The following is an 18,506-nucleotide window of genomic DNA, read 5'->3' on the forward strand; positions in this document are numbered from 1 at the left end:
TATCTTTTCTCAACGTCTACATTTGCTCGTTATGATTTACCCTGCGCAGATGTTTTCGTTCAACTCTACACTTTAATTAAAATATCTATAGGTGTGACACGAACTTGAAAATATAATAATTGGTGAGAATCAAAATCGTTGAAAGAGAAAAAATAAAGATTTGGAAAACCGAACCACGTGGGTCTCTGAATATTTTTGGTCGTAATTTTAGTTCATGCCAAAAATGATGCTTTTTTGTGACCACCATTCCTCAAGAATAACGGAATTACGTCTTGTTTTGTTACTATGGAATTTTGCTTAGCTGAAGTTAAGTTCCGTTAACCTTGAATGTCTATAAACATCCTAGTCTAGAAAACAAATTTCTGATAGAAAACTATTTTCCAAAAATTTAGCACCAACATTCATCTCAAATAATCATTGAAATCTCGAATAAATCGAATAATAGCTCTCCTAAAACTTTTGTGCCTTTTATAGTTTCTATTTCAATATCCGTAGTGCAGCCATCGGCCACAACATGGATGCAATCTAATCTCTATTCACTGCGGTATCAATCTCTACGAGGTGTCGCGCTCACTCCTCATTCTCAGTAATGCAAGGATGATCAATTAAATTTCAGGACACAAATATAAGTCCCCACGGCTTGGAGACCGCAACGAGAATCTGATGAACATTATGTCTTACACCAAGCAAATACTCATCGAAAAATAAGATGAATCGCGTCTGGTTCTAAATTACTGACATAGCGGAAATAACGTTTTGTTTAAGCAACGATAAAATTTCTATGCAAACCCTAAGATTCGCGAGAAATGATCATGCGTAAAATTTATGGTTTAGGAGGGCTTAACGTCTAAACGCGACTTCGATTATGTGGATCGTCGTAGGGCTCCGCGAATTTCGACCACCCGTGTTTCTTTAACCTACACTGGCATCGCACAGTACACGGGCCTCTAGAATTTCGCTTCGATTGCAATTCGACCGCCGCATCCGTGATCCAACCGGCGTCTTTCAGGTCAGCAGCCGCTCGTCAGAGCCGCTTAGCAACCGTGGCGGCTTTCAAGCTCAAATTATCTTAAATATTTCGCAAAATTTCCAGCTCATTCATTCTTTCTTTTTCTATGCCTGAATTAGCTGCAGAGCCCCCCGAAACCAAGTGCACCGAGCAACAGAAAACAGCCTGCACAAATAAAGGACAAGTGTGTGACGAAGCAACTGGAGAATGCAAAGGTGAGCACTGTAGCTCACTGCCAATAGGGATTCACTTTCCTTCCTATTTCAGGCCGATTAGGCTTCCCTAACTTACTCACTGCACTTCCTCAAATTAAAGCTTCTTTATATCGAGAAATTTAAAGTTGATGAAAAGCAATGCGTTTCGGCAGCTGTATGGGCGCCTTGTTCGCAGTCAAAACCGTATTGTTTTTATTTTAGCGCGGCATTTACACTTTGACATTATTATGATTTACCCCGACGAAACGAGTGTTCGTCCAGCTCTCGACTTCATTTAAAATATTCATAAGTACGACAGTAATTTTAAAATTGGTTACTTACTGCTGATAAAGAATGCAGAAAGAGCAAAAATAACCAGAGGAGACTGTCATTTTATCTTTTCTCAACGTCTACATTTTCCCGTTATGATTTACCCTGCGCAGACGTTTTCGTTCAACTCTTGACTTCAATTGAAATATCTATAACTGTGACACGCAGTTTAAAATATAATATTTGCTGCAGATCAAAAATGTTGAAAGAGCAAAAATAAACATTCATAAAACCGAACCACGTGGGTCTGTGAATATTGATGGTCGTAATCTTATCTCATCCCAAAACTGATGCTTTTTTGTGTCAACCTTTCCTCTAGAATACCGGAATTACTTCTTGTTTTGTGACTATGGAATTTTACTTTGCTGAAATAAAGTTGCGTTAACCTTGAAAGTTTATAGGCATCCTTGTGTAGCAATTATATTTCTGACATGAAATCTTTTTTCCTAAAATTTAGCACCAACATTCATCTCGAATAATCATTGAAATTTCGAATAAATCAAATATGTCTGCTAGAATTTTTGTGCCTTTTACAGTTTCTATCCCAAGATCTGTAGTGAAGCCATCGGCAAAAACATGGATGCATTCTAATCTCCTCTATTCACGGCGCTATCAATCACTACGAGGTGTCGAGCGGACTCCGCATACTCAGTAATGCAATGCTGGTCAATTAATTTTCAGGACACAAATTAGGTCCCCACGGCTTGGTGACCGCAGCGAGAATCTGATGAACATTATGTCTTACACCAAGCAAATACTCATCGAAAAAAAACATGAATCGCGTCTGGTTCTAAAGAACTGACATAGTGGAAATCACGTGCGTTTTAGCAACGATAAAATTTCTATGCAAACCCTAAGATTCGCGGGAAATGGTCATGCGTAAAGTTTATGGTTTAGGAGGGCTTAACGTCTAAACGCGACTTCGATTATGTGGATCGTCGTAGGGCTCCGCGAATTTCGACCACCCGTGTTTTTTTAACCTACACTGGCATCGCACAGTACACGGGCCTCTAGAATTTCGCTTCCATTGCAATTCAACCGCCGCATCCGTGATCCAACCGGCGTCTTTCAGGTCAGCAGCCGCTCGTCAGAGCCGCTTAGCAACCGTGGCGGCTTTCAAGCTCAAATTATCTTAAATATTTCGCAAAATTTCCAGCTCATTCATTCTTTCTTTTTCTATGCCTCAATTAGCTGCAGAGCCCCCCGAAACCAAGTGCACCGAGCAACAGAAAACAGCCTGCACAAATAAAGGACAAGTGTGTGACGAAGCAACTGGAGAATGCAAAGGTGAGCACTGTAGCTCACTGCCAATAGGGATTCACATTCCTCCAAATTTAAGGCCGATTGGGCTTCCTTAACTTACTCAATGCACTTCCTCAAATTAAAACTTCTTTATATCGAGAAATTGTAAACGTTGATGAAAAGCAATGCGTTTCGGCAGCTGTATGGGCGCCTTGTTCACAGTCAAAACTGTTTTGTCCTTATTTTAGCGCGGCATTTACACTTTGACGTTATTATGATTTACCCCGACGAAACGAGTGTTCGTCCAACTCTCGACTTCATTTAAAATATTCATAAGTACGGCAGTAATTTTAAAATTGGTTACTTACTGCTTATAAAGAATGCAGAAAGAGGAAAAATAACCAGAAATCTGTCTTTTTATTTTTCCTTGACGTCTACATTTGGCCGATATGATTTACCCCGCGCAGACGTTTTATGCGAAGCATATTACTAGAGCTTGATATGTTTTGCCGTGCTAGTAGCGTGTCCCACCAGGCATCGGGTCCAGGATCACCGCCGCATTGCCGAAGGAGGAAGGAAACGTGGGCCGGAGACGGGGAGTAGGGGAAGTGAAGGAAAAACTGTATTTACATTATATACATAGAGCGGGACTGAGAATGGCTCTCAGTGGAAGGGGAACGTCTTAGTCAACCGTAGTCGACTGGAGCTAGCAGGCTTCTCTCGACCACACTCACGGCCGAGTTAAATATCATTCGGTTTCCCCAGATCCCTGGCTGGGGAATAATGGTCGACGAGCACTGTCCAATCGGATGGACCGAAGGGGACATTCTTGTTACCACCCACGGCTGGGCAGGTGCGAGCTTTTCCACTCCCTCGCAGCTGGGTCGATGAGAGGAGGAGATGCCGACTCAACCAGCCCTGCGGGAAAGGAATCTCCCGAAGTCTTCCAGCAGGGGAATGAACTTGCCTCCCCGCCGATTGCCCAGAACGCGAGTCGGGGACACAGAATTCTTCAATTATCCGCCAGCGTGACCGGCGCCGGCCCGTCGCCTCCTCTGTGGTCGCTCGGACAATACCTCCGGCGCGTCCCCGGCTTTCGCCGCCATAGTGGTCATCTCCGCTGTGGTCCCTGGGGTTACTGCTGACAATTGCCCTCGACATTCTTGCTACACTAATCCGCTGAGGCTCGGAGGGGCATTCCAAGCTTCCCACTTCCCATGGTCGTCGCGAGGTTGTCGACCTTGGTAATTGTTCACGGTAGCTGCTTGATCGGGCCCACGGGGTCCGAAGTACGGTTACAACAAGCTACACTACAGCCCGTCGAGCGCGGCGGTGGATCTACCATTGACCTTTAGCGTGAACACGTGACACCACGTGACAACATGACGTCACAGCAGAGGAGAGATGGGCTGCCGGCTCGCGCGGTCGCCCGCGGCGGTGGAGGCTCCACATCAGAGGCGCGGCGGCTGACCACGTGACAACATGACGTCACAGCAGAGAAGAGATGCGCTGCCGGCTCGCGCGGTCGGCCGCGGCGGTGGATGCTCCACATCAGAGGCGCTGCAGCTGACCACGTGACGCTACAGCAGCGGTATAAAGCGGAGCTTGCCTCGCTCTCCGGGCACTTACGAGGCGGCCAGGTGTTGGGATGCCGCCTAGAAGCAGGGCTGATTTGAACGAGAAGCGAAAGCTTCAGCGTGCCACAGAGACCGATGAAGAGCGGGTTGAACTTCAATCAAGGAAAGCCATGTATTACCAAGCCTAGCCATCAATATGCTTCGCATCTGACTAGGCTTAACCTTAGCTAACCCTCAGCCGTTTTCGTTCAACTCTAGACTTCAATTAAAATAACTATAAGTGTGACACGCACTTTAAAATATAATACTTCCTGCAGATCAAAAATGTTGAAAGGGAAAAAATAAACATTCAAAAAACCGAACCACATGGGTCTCTCAATATTTTTGGTCGTAATCTTAGCTCATGCCAAAACTGATGCTTTTTTGTGTCCACCTTTCCTCTAGAATACCGGAATTACTTCTTGTTTTGTCACTATGGAATTTTACTTTGCTGAAGTAATGTTGCGTTAACCTTGAAACCTTATAGGCATCCTTGTGTAGAAAACAATGTAATGATATTAAAACTATTTTCATAAAGTTTAACACCAACATTCATCTCGAATAATCATTGAAATTTCGAATAAATCGAATAATAAGTCTCCTAGAATTTTTGTGCCTTTTACAGTTTCTATTTCAAGATCCGTAGTGAAGCCATCGGCAAAAACATGGATGCATTCTAATCTCCTCTATTCACGGCGCTATAAATCACTACGAGGTGTCGAGCGGACTCCGCATACTCAGTAATGCAATGCTGATCAATTAATTTTAAGGACACAAATTTAGGGCCCCACGGCTCGGCGACCGCAGCGAGAATCTTATGAACATTATGTCTTACGCCAAGCAAATACTCATCGAAAAATAACATGAATCGCGTCTGGTTCTAAATTACTGACATACTGGAAATAACGTGCGTTTTAGCAACGATAAAATTTCTATGCAAACCCTACGATTCGCGAGAAATGGTCATGCGTAAAGTTTATGGTTTAGGGGGGCTTAACGTCCGAACGCTACTTCGGTTATGTGGATCGTCGTAGGTTTCCGCGAATTTCGACCACCCGTCTTTCTTTAACCTGCACTGACATCGCACAGGACACGGGCCTCTAGAATTTCGCTTCCATTGCAATTCGACCGCCGCATCCGCAATCCAACCGGCGTCTTTCAGGTCAGCAGCCGATCGTCAGAGCCGCTTTGCAACTGTGGCGGCTTTCAAGCTCAAATTATCTTAAATATTTCGCAGAATTTCCAGCTCATTCATTCTTTCTTTTTCTATGCCTGAATTAGCTGCAGAGCCCCTCGAAACCAACTGCACCGAGCAAGAGAAAACAGCCTGCACAAATAAAGGACAAGTGTGTGACGAAGCAACTGGAAAATGCAAAGGTGAGCACTGTAGCTCACTGCCAATAGGGATTCACATTCCTCCATATTTAAGGCCGATTGGGCTTCCTTAACTTACTCAATGCACTTCCTCAAATTAAAACTTCTTTATGAAGAGAAATCATAAACGTCAATAAAAAACAATGCATTTCGGCAGCCATACGGGCGCCTTGTTCACAATCAAAGACGTATTGTTGATGTCTTTGTTGTCTTCTAAACAGTTTGTTTTTGCTCTGCTTTTACACTTCGTCTTTGTTACGATTTACCCCGACGAAACGAGTGTTCGTCCAACTCTCGACTTCATTTAAAATATTCATATGTACGACAGTAACTTTAAAATTGGTTACTTGCTGCTGATAAAGAATGAAGAAAGAGGAAAAATAACCAGAAACCTATGTCATTTTATTTTTCCTCGACGTCTACATTTGCTCGATATGATTTACCCCGCGCAGACGTTTTCATTCAACTCTAGACTGCAATTAAAATATCTATAAGTGTGGCACGCACTTTTAAATATAATACTTGCTGCAGATCAAAAAAGTTGAAAGAGCAAAAATACAGATTCAGAAAACCGAACCACGTGGGTCTCTGAATATTTTTGGTCGTAATCTTAGTTCATGAAAAATGACGCGTTTTTGTGACCACCATAACTCTAGAATACCGGAATTACTTCATGTTTTGTGCCTAAAAACTTTTAATTTGCTGAAATGAAGTTGCGTTATCCTTGGATGTTTATAAGCATCCTTGGGTGGAAAATAAATTTCTGATATGAAAAATATTTTCGAAAAATAAGCAGTAACATTCATCTCAAATAATCAATGAAATTTCGAATAAATCAGATAATATGTCCCCTAGAATTTTTCTGCCTTTTACACTTTCTTTTTTGAGATCCGTAGTATACCCACCGGGAAATACATGGATGCACTCTGATCTGCTGTGTTGACTGCGGCATTGATCTGTACGACCCGTCAAGCTGACTCCTCTTTCTGAGTATTATCAATATTGTACAATTAAAATTTCATGACACAAATATAAGTCCTCGCGGCTCGGCGTCCGCAGCGAGAATGTTATGAATATTATTTCTTACACCCAGCAAATACTCAACGAAAAATAACATCAATCGCGTCTAGTTCTAAAGAACTGCTATAGTGGAAATGACATGAGTTTTAGCAACAATAATATTTCTGTGCAAACCCTACGATTCATGTGAAAATTTGCGGTTTATGGGGGCTTAACGTCTCAAACCGACTTAAGTTATGTGGATCGTCGTAGTGAAGGGCTCCGCGAATTTCGACCACCTGTCTAAATTCGAGATACGAAATAAGGAGAAATTTTAAACGTCGCTAAAAACAATACGTTTCGGAAACCGTAGGGCACTTTGTCCACAATCAGGAACGTATTGTTTTTGTTTTGGCTCTGCGTTTACACTTTGACGTTATTGACGTTATTATGATTTACCCTGAGGACACGAGTTTTCGTCCAACTCTCGACTTCAATTAAAATATCTACAAGTATGACACTAACTTTAAAAAAGATTACTTTCTGCTGATAAAGAATGCAGGAAGTGCAAAAAGCACCGGAAACCTCTGTAACCTTATTTTTCTTCGACGTCTACAATAGCGCGATATTTTTAACCCGCGCATACATTTTCGTTCAACTCTAGACTTCAATTAAAATATAGATAATTGTAACACGAACTTTAAAATATGGTACTTGCTCGTTGATTACTTGATTGCTTTCTGCTAATAAAGAATGCAGAAAGTTCAAAAAGAACTTGAAACCTCTGTAGCTTTGTTTTTGCTCGATGTCTACAATAGCACGATATATTTACCCTGCGCTGACGTTTTCGTTCACCTCTAGACCTCAGTTAAAATATCTAGAATTGTCACATGAACTTTCAAATATGATATTTGCTGCAGATCAAAAATGTAGAAAGAGAAAAAATAAATATTCAGAAAACGGTACCACGTGGGTCTCTGAATATTTTTGGTCATAATCTTATTTCCTGCCAAAGGTAAAGCTTTATTTAAGCGCCCTTCCTCTCGAATACCGGAAAAAACTTTTTGTTTTAGTGGCTATAAGTTTTTAGTTCTCTGCAGGTAAATGGCGATAGCCTTAAATGTTTATAACAACCGTTTAGTTAAAAAAATTTCTGATATTCAAATTATGTTTCGAAACATAGCACCTACATTCTTCTCAAAAAATCAATAAAATTTCAAATTATGTCTATAATATATCCCCTACAATTTTTTCGCATTTTAAAGTTTCTATTTCAAGATCCGCAGTGCAGCAATAGGCAAAAAAATACCTGCAATCTAATCTGCAGTGTTGACTCGGCATCAATCTGTACGAGGTTTCGAGGTGACTCCGGATTCCCAGTAATGCAAAGTTATAAAAATAAAATTTCAGGACTCAAATACAAGACCCGGCTTTTAGGAAACCCCCCGGAGTGTGCAGCGAGAATCTTATGAACATTATCTCTTGCGCGAAGCAAAGCCTCATCGAAAAATAACGTTAATATCATCTATACCTCAAGAAATCATATGATGGAAAGCACGTGCAGTTCAGCAGCTATACTCTTTCTCAGAAAACCCAACCATTCAAGAAAGTTGATCATGCTCAAAGATTATGGGGGCTTAACGTCCCAAAGTGACTTAGTCTATGTGGGTCGTGGTAGTGAAAGGCTCCGTGAGTTTCGACCACCTAGGGGTTCTTTAACCTGCACTGACATCGCGCAGTACACGGCCCAATAGAATTTCGCTTCCATTGCAATTCGACCGCCGCATCCGCGATCCAACCGGCGTCTTTCAGGTCAGCAGCCGCTCGTCAGAGCCGCTTAGCAACCGTGGCGGCTTTCAAGCTCAAATTATCTTAAATATTTCGCAAAATTTCCAGCTCATTCATTCTTTCTTTTTCTATGCCTGAATTAGCTGCAGAGCCCCCTGAAACCAAGTGCACCGAGCAACAGAAAACAGCCTGCCAAAATAAAGGAGAAGTGTGTGACGAAGCAACTGGAGAATGCAAAGGTGAGCACTGTAGCTCACTGCCAATAGGGATTCACATTCCTCTCTTTTTCAGGCCGATTAGCCTTCCTTAACTTGCTCAATGCACTTTCTCAAATTAAAACATCAAAACAACGAGACATTTTCGATGCTGACGAAAGAAAAAAAAACGATTCGGCAGGCGTATGGGAGCCTTGTTCACGATGAAAAACAACGTTTTTTTTTTTGCTTAAAGGCTTACTTGACCGAAACTTTACTTCGGCTAATTTTGCGCTCGATATAGTGTGCATGTTATTAACAATATTTATATTTAATATTAGGGCTTGTGGAGCGTCTAGAATTTTAGTTAGAAGCGTTCAAAAACCTCTGTAGCAGACGGCGCAGACCCCTAGCGGTGTGCTGAACAACTAACAAACCTGACCGGAAATGACGCACATTTGAGACACCGCCATCGCCGGCTCGCTAGTTTCAGGCGTTCCGAAGTGAGTGCGCGCCCCTTGTACGCTCTTCTTCTGGCGCGTTTCTGGCTGTTTTCACCGCGAAGCTCGATGGTATCCGAGAAAAATAAACTGATGGCATCATGTAGACGAAGTGCATGGCCGCGGAAGGGAATACGAGGAATGCGGAAAGCACCATGTATACCTCTCGGCCACTGCCCATCGCCCCCGATCTCGAAAGCTGGTGTCAGCTGTCTGGAGCTCAGGTTTTAACGTGAATTCCCCTCTCTTCTTCAAAAAAGATAATGGTGGGTGACTGACGCTTCTGCCTCGCGCTAACCCCTATTGTGGGTTGGGCTTTGTCAATAGACCTGTCCCGGTCTACATCATGCATCAGAGCACCTACGTCTTTCTGGCCCGATCGGCAAAGCATGCCACGAACCGAAGGCTTCGAGGCGTCTCTAATCGGGAGAATAAAGAGGAGGGGGGAATCGCTTGTCACAAGCTAGCTAAGCCGGTCCAGAAGTTAAAGTGGACGGCTTTGCTCATCGAGCAATGCCCTTTTTACGGCACGTTATTTACACCAGGCAGAAGTCTAGGAGAGGTCTGCTTCGTCTGAAAAGGAATCAACATATGCGCACCCGTTTATTGCAAGTACAGCTCTGCCCAATGCGCAATAATGCCGTCGTGCGCCGAGTGTATCTGCTGCCTCGAAGATTTGCAGGCCGGGCTGAGAATCCTGGAAGGCCACACAAGCGTTACTGAAAACATCGACTTTCTTACTGGCTCACGCCATTCACACTTGAGGTCGATTACAGGAAGCTTCAGCGTTGCCATTCGAGACGCGTCTCCAAGACCCCAGAGAACTGCACGCATGTTATTTGAATGATAATCTTTTCAAAGAATTTTGATTTTATTCAGTAGGGTAAGGGTGCGGGCTAGTTGGTGATCCATAACATATAAATACCATAACATATAAATATCAAATTTATATGTTTGGTTAGAGACACGTACGGTAATTTGCGCGGTGGGTGTATACGGTCGACTGGGGTTCGGCAACCAAGTCGTTCTGCCCAGCTGTGTGGTTTGAAAAGATTAGAAAAACCTTTCCGTCCCTGCAGTACACGGGCTTTAAGTGGTTCTAGATAAATACTGTAATGACCGCAACGCATAAGTTTCTGTTCATTTGAATCGACATGTATATCGCAACGTGCAGTGGCTTGCCCGACCGAGGCGCGCAAAGATGAACCAGCCCACCATCGGCACCGCACTGATGCCACGGTCCTCGAAGAGAAAAATATATATTTATTTTGCAACGCAAATTTTGCTTCTGGCATATTCTTTCGCTTAACGCAGCACTTAATTCTCTTCAGCTCTCTTTTTACACATCCATCTGGTTTTATTGATTTAACTGGCGTTCACAGCACCTGTTCCAAATTTCTGTGCACAGGCAGGAATACCTTTCGACGGGGGAGAAAAATGAGAAGGAAAAGGAGAAGGCAGGTCATTTTTTTTATCAAGACAACAACCATATTGCACGCACAACAGAGCGCATATGTGCTGATGGCACGCGCGTGCCCGCTCAAAAAAGCCGACTTTATAATACAAGCACTTCTACTTGGCCTCGATTTGAATATGCTTCCTTCCTCCGCTATATCCGAACTTTGCACAAGCTGTAGTCGAATACTGCCAGGCAAACAGCGCTCACAAGCATTGCGGCGCGATCATCTTGACTGAGGTTGAGCCAGGACTTTTCTAGACTACTACAGCAAATAAAACACGTTTAAAACTTTTTCTAGGGCGTTTCATCCGTTTCAAGATGTGTGTTTTCACATATAACCAGTATTTATCGCACAAAGTGCTGCACGCGCTACCGCTACCAGCGCTTTGCTCGAGCCGCAACGAGCAGACGCTCCGAACCCATCCGGAGTACAGTCTCAAACATACGTCACTTCCGGCGGGCGGCAATGGCGCCCGTTTTTCCAGTTTCGGTATTGAAAACTCCGATTTTTGCGTGCCTTTTTCACCGTAACTGCTTGAAACTGGAGCGTAATGTTTTGTGGGTAGCATAATACGGGGGTATACTATGAAAAAACAACCTTTTTACGGTTTGAAAAATTTCGGTCAAGTAGGCCTTTAACGTTTGCGATGAGACGTTATTATTATTCACTCCGGCCGGACGGTTTTTCGTCCAACTCTAGACTTCAGTTAAAATGTCCATAAGCGTAACCCGAACATTAAAATATATTACATGCTGCAGATCAAAATGTATAAACAGCAAAATTAGACATTCAGAAAACATAAACACGATGGGTTTACGAATATACTTGAACGCAATCTTAGTTCATGCCAAAGATAATGCATTTTTGTAAGCACCATTTCCTCTAGAATACAGGAATTACTTCATGTTCTTGTGCCTACAGAACATAGCTTTGCTCCAATAAGGTTCCGTTAACCTTGAAAGTTTATAACAATCCTTGAGTATCAAATAAGTTTCTGATATAAATATTACTTTCAAAAATATAGCACGTACATTCATCTCAAAAAATCAACAAAACTTCAAGTAATTTTTATATCATGTCCCCTAGAATTTTTGTGTTCTTTATACATACGCAGTGAAGCAATAGGCAAAAACATGGATGCATTCTAACCTTCTCTGTTCACTGCGAGATTGGTCTGTGCGAAGTGTCGAGTGGACTCCTCATTCCCAGTAATACAACGTTACACAATTCAAAATTCGGTACTCATATATAAGACCCGATTTTGCACTGACGTGCACTGACGTCGCACAGTACACTGGCCTCTAGAATTTCGCCTCTCTTGAAATTCGATCCCGCCTCCGAGATCGAACCCGCATTTTTCAGGTCTGCAACCATGCGCCATAACCGCTTTGCAATCGTGGCGGCTTTCATGCTCAAATTTTCTGAAATATTCCCCAAAAGTTCCAGCTCAATCGTTCTTTCTTTTTTTATGCCTCAATTCGTTTCAGAGTCTCCAAAAACCAAGTGCACCGACGAACAAAAAGAAGCCTGCAGAGATAAAGGACAATTGTGTGACGAAGCAACTGGACAATGCAAAGGTGAGTATTCTTGCTTACTGCAAATATGGACTCAGATTCCTCTTCTTTTCAGGCCGATTAGCTTTCCTTAACTTGCTCAATGCACTTTCTCAAATTAAAAAGTCTTAATAACTTGAAATTGAAGATGTCGACCAAAAACACGTTTCGCCAGCCGTATGGGAACCTTGCTCACAATCAAAAACGTCTTATGTTCTTGCTCGGCGTTTACATTTTGACGTTATTATGATTTACCCCGACCAGACGAGTATTCGTCCAACTCTTCCCTTCAGTTAAAATAATGACAATGATTTTAATGTTTAATACTTGGTGCCGATAAAGAATGCAGAACGTCCAAAAATATACAGATACTTCTAGTATTTTGTTCTTAATCGGTGCTTACGTTACTATTATTTACACCGATGAGGCGTTTTCGTCAAACTCTCGACTTCAATTAAAATATGCATAAGCTGAAACGAAATTTAAACTTTAATTCTTGCTGCAGATGAACAATACAGAAAGAGCAAAAATGAACATTCAGAAAAACGAACCCCGTGCGTACCTCTATAATTTTGGTCGCAATCTTAGTTCATGCCAAAAATAAGGCCTTTTTTTGAGCACCACTCCACTGGAATAGTGCAATTGCTTCTTGTTTTATTGGCTATAAAATTTTCCTTTGCATCTACTACGTTGCATTAACCTTTTGTGTGAACATCCATTCTTGAGTATAAAATAAATTTCTGATATAAAATTTTTCTAATATATATGCAACAAATACATTCCAAAAATTCAAAAGGTTTCAAATATTGTTGATCTTATATTTCCGAGATTCTTTTGCCTCTGTTGGTCTCTATTTCAAGATCCGGAGTGCAGCAATACGTGAAAACATGGATGTATTTTAATCAGCAGTGTTGACTGCAGGATTAGTCTGTGCGAAGTGTCGAGTTGACCCCTCTTTCTCACCAATGCAACGTTTGAGAATTGCAATTTCAGGAGACAAATAGTCCCGATTTTAGGAAGCTGCACGGCGCTGGCAGCAAGGAACTTCTTCAAAGACGCAATAACCTTTCCTGTTGTTATATAACTTACGTGTCTTGGGCCTTTTTAGCGGTTTCTGCTTCCTAAATCCAGATCAGGCGCGCACAATAAAAACAAAGAATAATGCATTCGAAAACAAAATTGTGCTGACTTGCGCGGATTCGATTAGTATGAAGGGTCAAGTTTTATCTCCACTTCCAGTAATGAGCCGTTGTGAAACGTCAAATTCTGTTCTGGAATATTTGTTCCAAATCTTTAGAACAACTTAACGGTCGCAGCAAAGAAGTCGTGCACTTTTTTTGTAATGCCAAACAATGAGTTTTTTTTTAATATATGTTTTAGGTTGACTGGTAAAAATTGTTGATGAAAATTAAGAACATAGGTTCCAAGCAGTTTTGCCTGCACAACTACAAATCAATTTCAAATTAGTTGTCATGCTCAATATACCAGTACTGTTTCATAAAATAGTTCTCTGTCAATCCTTTCGTCATTTTATATTTAAATATTTTAAGCCATCTCCAGGCTACAAGTGCAGAAAAGATAGACTGTGCAAGGCCAAGGATAAATAGGACATGATAGTCTCATCATTCATGTGATTTCAGTGTAAATGGTCATTTCAGAGCATAAAGAGCATAAGAGATATGAATGCAGTCCCTTGAAACAAGTAATATATTTTTCAACCCTTATAAATCATTCGAGCACTACATCTGTTTCGCGTTTTCTTTCTTCTATTTCAAGACCTTAAGTCTGCGAATAAAAATAAAGAAGGATGCATTCGAATATAGGAAGTGTGTCGTGACTCGGGTGTTTTCGCCAAATGCGAAAGGGTGGAGTTATATGGTCACTTCCACTAATGCCCTTTTATAGATCGTCAATTCAGGAAAAAATAACATGACCACATTTAAGCGCTAGTACAGAACGCCGGCCAGAAGGAAACTGTGAACGTTATTTTTAATACCAAATAGGGGTTGGCAGCAGCCGGGGTGTCTAAGTGGTTATGGCGCTTGGCTGCTGACCCGAAAGACGTGGGTTTGGTCCCGGCCGCGGAGGTCGAAATTCGATGGAAGCGAAATTCTAGAGGCTCGTGTATGGTGCGATGTCAGTGCACGATAAAGAATCACAGTTGGTCGAAATTTCCGGAGCTCTTGACTACGGCGTTCCCCATAACCTGAGTCGCTTTGGGACGTTAAACCCCCATAAATCGTAAACCAAATAAGGATTCTGCTTCATATCCGCTGGTTAATATATTTTATGCTGCAAATAGATGGCGAACAGCTTGTTCAAGTATATGTCTAGAGAACAAAAAATTTCGGAATAGCTATGCTCGAAACATGGACACCGTTTCGTAAAGAACCTGTGATTGATTCCTTCCTTTACTGTAAATTTCATATTTATGTGCTATCTCTAGACTACAAGTGCACAAAGCTGAGGAAAGACGGCTTCAAAGCCTAAAAAAACGATTGCGAGAAAGGAAGCTTCCCTAACATTCATGCAGAAGGGTGATTCGGAACTCGCGCTATTGTTTTACAGAGATTAAAGCATGAGCAAGTGTGAGCCTAAAAGGGAAAAATGACTATTTGCGTGTAGCAGAAACCTTGAAAATCAAGTATGAAGGAAGAGCGTATCTAATGCTGCACTCACTGTTTCAGATGAACATATCTAGTCTTGGTAGTTAGTTTTGTTTTAACGAAAGCACAGATGCTCCTAATTTATAGTATTTGATCATGCTTTATTCCCTACACGTTTTCGTTTGCAGCTAACATCATGCACTTGACTTCAGCGTGAATACCATTCTAATATAAGTTTATGGTCGAGCCTAACTACCATAAACTACCATAAAAATGTCAGTAATGAACTTCCCTTTCTCTGAAGTTGGATCTTAACTTTTATATGCCAAGAATTTAGGTGGGACAAGAGGCATAAGAATGTCCACAGGATTTGAATTTCACAATTCTCTCTACAAGCCTTTCTGACAGTGCGAAACGCATTTTGAGTTTGTTTTTTTTTTTTTGCTGGTGCATCGTGCGCAGACCTCAAGAAGTGTAAAGATGGGATGGACGCCGAATGCAGAGCCTCTAACAAATCATGCGATGATTCCAGTGGCATTCCGATGTGTGTAGGTGGGTGCAGATTTCATTGCATTGTGTGTCTCGTCTTTTCTGCCTGCAAAACTTTGCCCTGGATTCTCCTAAACCTAATATAAAATTCCCATTTCCGAATATATACTCGAATAACTTAATAATCTGAGCCTTTAGGCGGCGGAATAGACGCAAGTCGCTCCCCTATACTTGGATTTCAAAATCGTCTCCACGTCTATTGCTAAGAGCTTTTGTGAGTACACATCATTCCGACTCTCCGTGCTTGCGCAGAAGCAGCCGCAGCTGTTGTGATAAAATCGCAGGCGGCAACGTGGAACTTGAGTAGTGTTGCAGGCTGTGCTTGGTTGCAACCTTGGCGGAGTGTCGTGCCCTGAACGCTCCTTACATGCGGCAGGAAGTTCATCAACGTGCTGCGAGTGGAATATAAGACGAATGATCGCGACGCTTACCGCAAACACACTGCCCGATGAGATTATCAACTCGAAACCAGCACATCTCTCACATCACAAAGCACTCTTCGTAGCCCTGCCAAAATCAAAGCACGATCGTCTGCCACTCATACGCTGATCATCTGCAGGGACGTTAGTGAGAGCACCATTAATTTTCTTTTCATTTTTGAAGCCGCAGTGCCACCTGGGTCATTGCAATTATCAGCCAGTAACTTGAGCTGCAAACGTGGCAGTGAAATATTTTTTTTTATTTCCCTTGACTGTCATATCGTGCGCAAATCTTGAGCATGTGGACGTATCTTATTGTAGGCGAAAAATCTTGAAGCAGTCAGGCGCGATTTTTAAGACGACATTGTTCGCATTCCCATCGCCGCTCGCCATTTTCCTATGAGCTTCGCATCTAAATACCTACGTTATGTTCTGCTTGACAGCATGGAATATGTTTAGGGAACGTAACGACTCGATTAAAAAAATGATGACAGGTCGTGCTCTGCAAGCGAAAGACTTGCGCTAGCAAGCAGTGCACCACATTAATGCCTGCTTGGCTGTTTTTCAAACCACTGCAAACACCTTTTGTTGGCCATTGCAAACATCTTGTTTTCACCTTCTTAACGTTTCAGCTGAACCACTGCCACCACCGCCTGGTTCACACTGCATCCGTCTTCTTTTTTTCTTTTATTTGCGACAGTCACGTGCTTGAGACACTGTTTAAGACAAATCAAGGCATTGTCCATTTTGCATGGTCTATATGCGCGAGACTGATGCGACTGGGCGACGCGCGGAGGTTTTATAGGCGAGTGCGTGGTAGGTTTCAATGATTTCGACAGAGGCGGAGTTTGCATACATCATCCACCTTATGTTCACTCAAGCCATTTAGGATGACGTCATGGAAGGTTCCTCTGCTGCCTTGCTGCACAGGCTATGTTCAGTTCTATCCATCAAGTAATACAGCACTCGTCGTGGCTATGATAACAAGATGTGAGACCTGCTCGAATTTACTTTAGTGAAAGTATGCATTCGTTTGTCACAATCCAAAAAAAAAGCGGCGAAACCTCCCGATTGGCTTCTCAAGAGTAGAGTCCTTGTTACATCTGCGCCAATTTTAATGACGAAGCCAATCTGTGGCTGGCTGATCACAACGTCCCCAGATGTACTTTGCGTACATATATGTACATTGTGTGCCGCGTGCTCTTTTCGTTTTTCCCTGTTGCTATGTACTCTCCGTTGTTTTTGTGAAATTTCGTGCTACGCCGAAGCCTGGTAATCAAGATAAAAAAAAATGCATCATGGCTATGAGGTTGCGTACTCCTTTCTCATAACGAAATCCTGGGTTAGAATCCGAGCGGTGGGACATTTTTTTCTTTGGATCTTTTTTGTTTCTGTGACGCAGGAGCATCACGCATAAATCTCTGAATCGCTCACCGTGGCCAGTAATGCTAGGGCTTGAAAAGCGTTACACTCATTGAGGATAGAGCCAGCAGTAATTTTCTTCTTCACCCGCGCATTGACGACATAGCCTCCTCTGCGCTCACGTCACCGAGATCAAATTTACAGTACATGCAGAACATTTTTTTCGGTCACTTTTTGGTAGATTATGAAGCTGTTGTCAACGGCCGAGATCAATGCATAGAATATTGTTTTATTTCCTTGGTGCTGCCGAAGCCAGCACTGCGGCTACGTCCTAAACGGCGAGTCTGGTAGTACAGATACGGTTCCGCAACTTGCGAATCATTGTCACACTGAGTGCTTTGCATGTTGTCTAAAAGATCGCGGTATTCTCAATCCGCACAATCTACACTGTATCAACTGATGTAGGACAGCATCAGTTGCAATGTACCACTACATTGATGTGTTCATGTACGACTGCACTAATTTCAGCTCCCGCGGAATTCCTGCCTTGCGACGGCATATTCGTGTTCAACAGTGGCAGCGAGAAAACCGTTTTGTGCCCCTAAATATTCGTGAAACTCCTGGACAAATATTCTGGCGTGAAAACTACTGCCCACGAACGAGAAGCTATCACTGTACCTCAATCTGTTCTTACCTATTTATTGGAAACATTTTTCCAGTGGTCGCCGGTTGAAAGGATACTCGCACTCTGGCATTTCTCCCATCGGACAGCGATGACAACGCGAAGGTAGCGGTGCATTTCAGTCACACACAATATCAGCGCCCAATGCTCTTCATCCCAGATATCACGCAGTGGCGGGCAACTGATGGCGGTTTGGTGCTGACCGCAAGATTGCAGACACCAGACTCTTAATTGTTAATTAAACATGACTTTTGGAGACACAGATGTTCTCACCGAGAGTAATGAGCACTTTCCGTGGTCGTCAGTCCTCCATTCGCACCACAGCGCATCGTTCGTCGCCGCTGAATTGAGCGAGCAAACATTCTGCTTCCTTATTTGTTTCATGCGGTAGCTTTGAGGTTCATTTCTGAATTGTACCATTTTATCACTCCTGAGACTGCACGGATTGGTGGCGGACATTCATTTAGATTATTACACAGCTTCTCGATAGGGCGAATGATTAAAGTGTCCATCGATAATTTAATCCATGACACTCATGCTGCGAATCATTTTTTAGGCCTCTTTCTTCGTTCTTCTTCCACTCCCTCCTTTATTCCTTTCCCTACGGCGCGGTTCATTTGTCCTCCAAT

General features: G+C 42.5%; 1 protein-coding gene across 2 annotated transcripts in view; it reads left to right on the top strand.

The window, feature by feature from the left end:
• The first annotated feature begins 2,696 nt into the window (after positions 1-2,696).
• Positions 2,697-18,506, top strand: part of LOC149340424 (uncharacterized) — a 35,868-nt gene continuing 20,058 nt past the window's right edge. The window contains exons 1-5 of one of the 2 annotated variants that reach the window (XM_089549193.1): positions 2,697-2,820; positions 5,673-5,768; positions 8,696-8,791; positions 12,194-12,283; positions 15,328-15,417. In XM_089549193.1, the coding sequence (XP_089405319.1) occupies positions 2,712-2,820; positions 5,673-5,768; positions 8,696-8,791; positions 12,194-12,283; positions 15,328-15,417 (481 nt within the window). In that variant the 5' untranslated portion in view covers positions 2,697-2,711. The remainder of the gene's footprint in view (positions 2,821-5,672; positions 5,769-8,695; positions 8,792-12,193; positions 12,284-15,327; positions 15,418-18,506) is intronic. The other variant, XM_089549194.1, reaches the window with a different exon arrangement.

Source organism: Amblyomma mixtum, chromosome 6 (assembly GCF_055824585.1).
Source record: "Amblyomma mixtum isolate Tamu chromosome 6, ASM5582458v1, whole genome shotgun sequence".
NCBI classification, from domain to species: Eukaryota; Metazoa; Arthropoda; class Arachnida; order Ixodida; family Ixodidae; genus Amblyomma; species Amblyomma mixtum.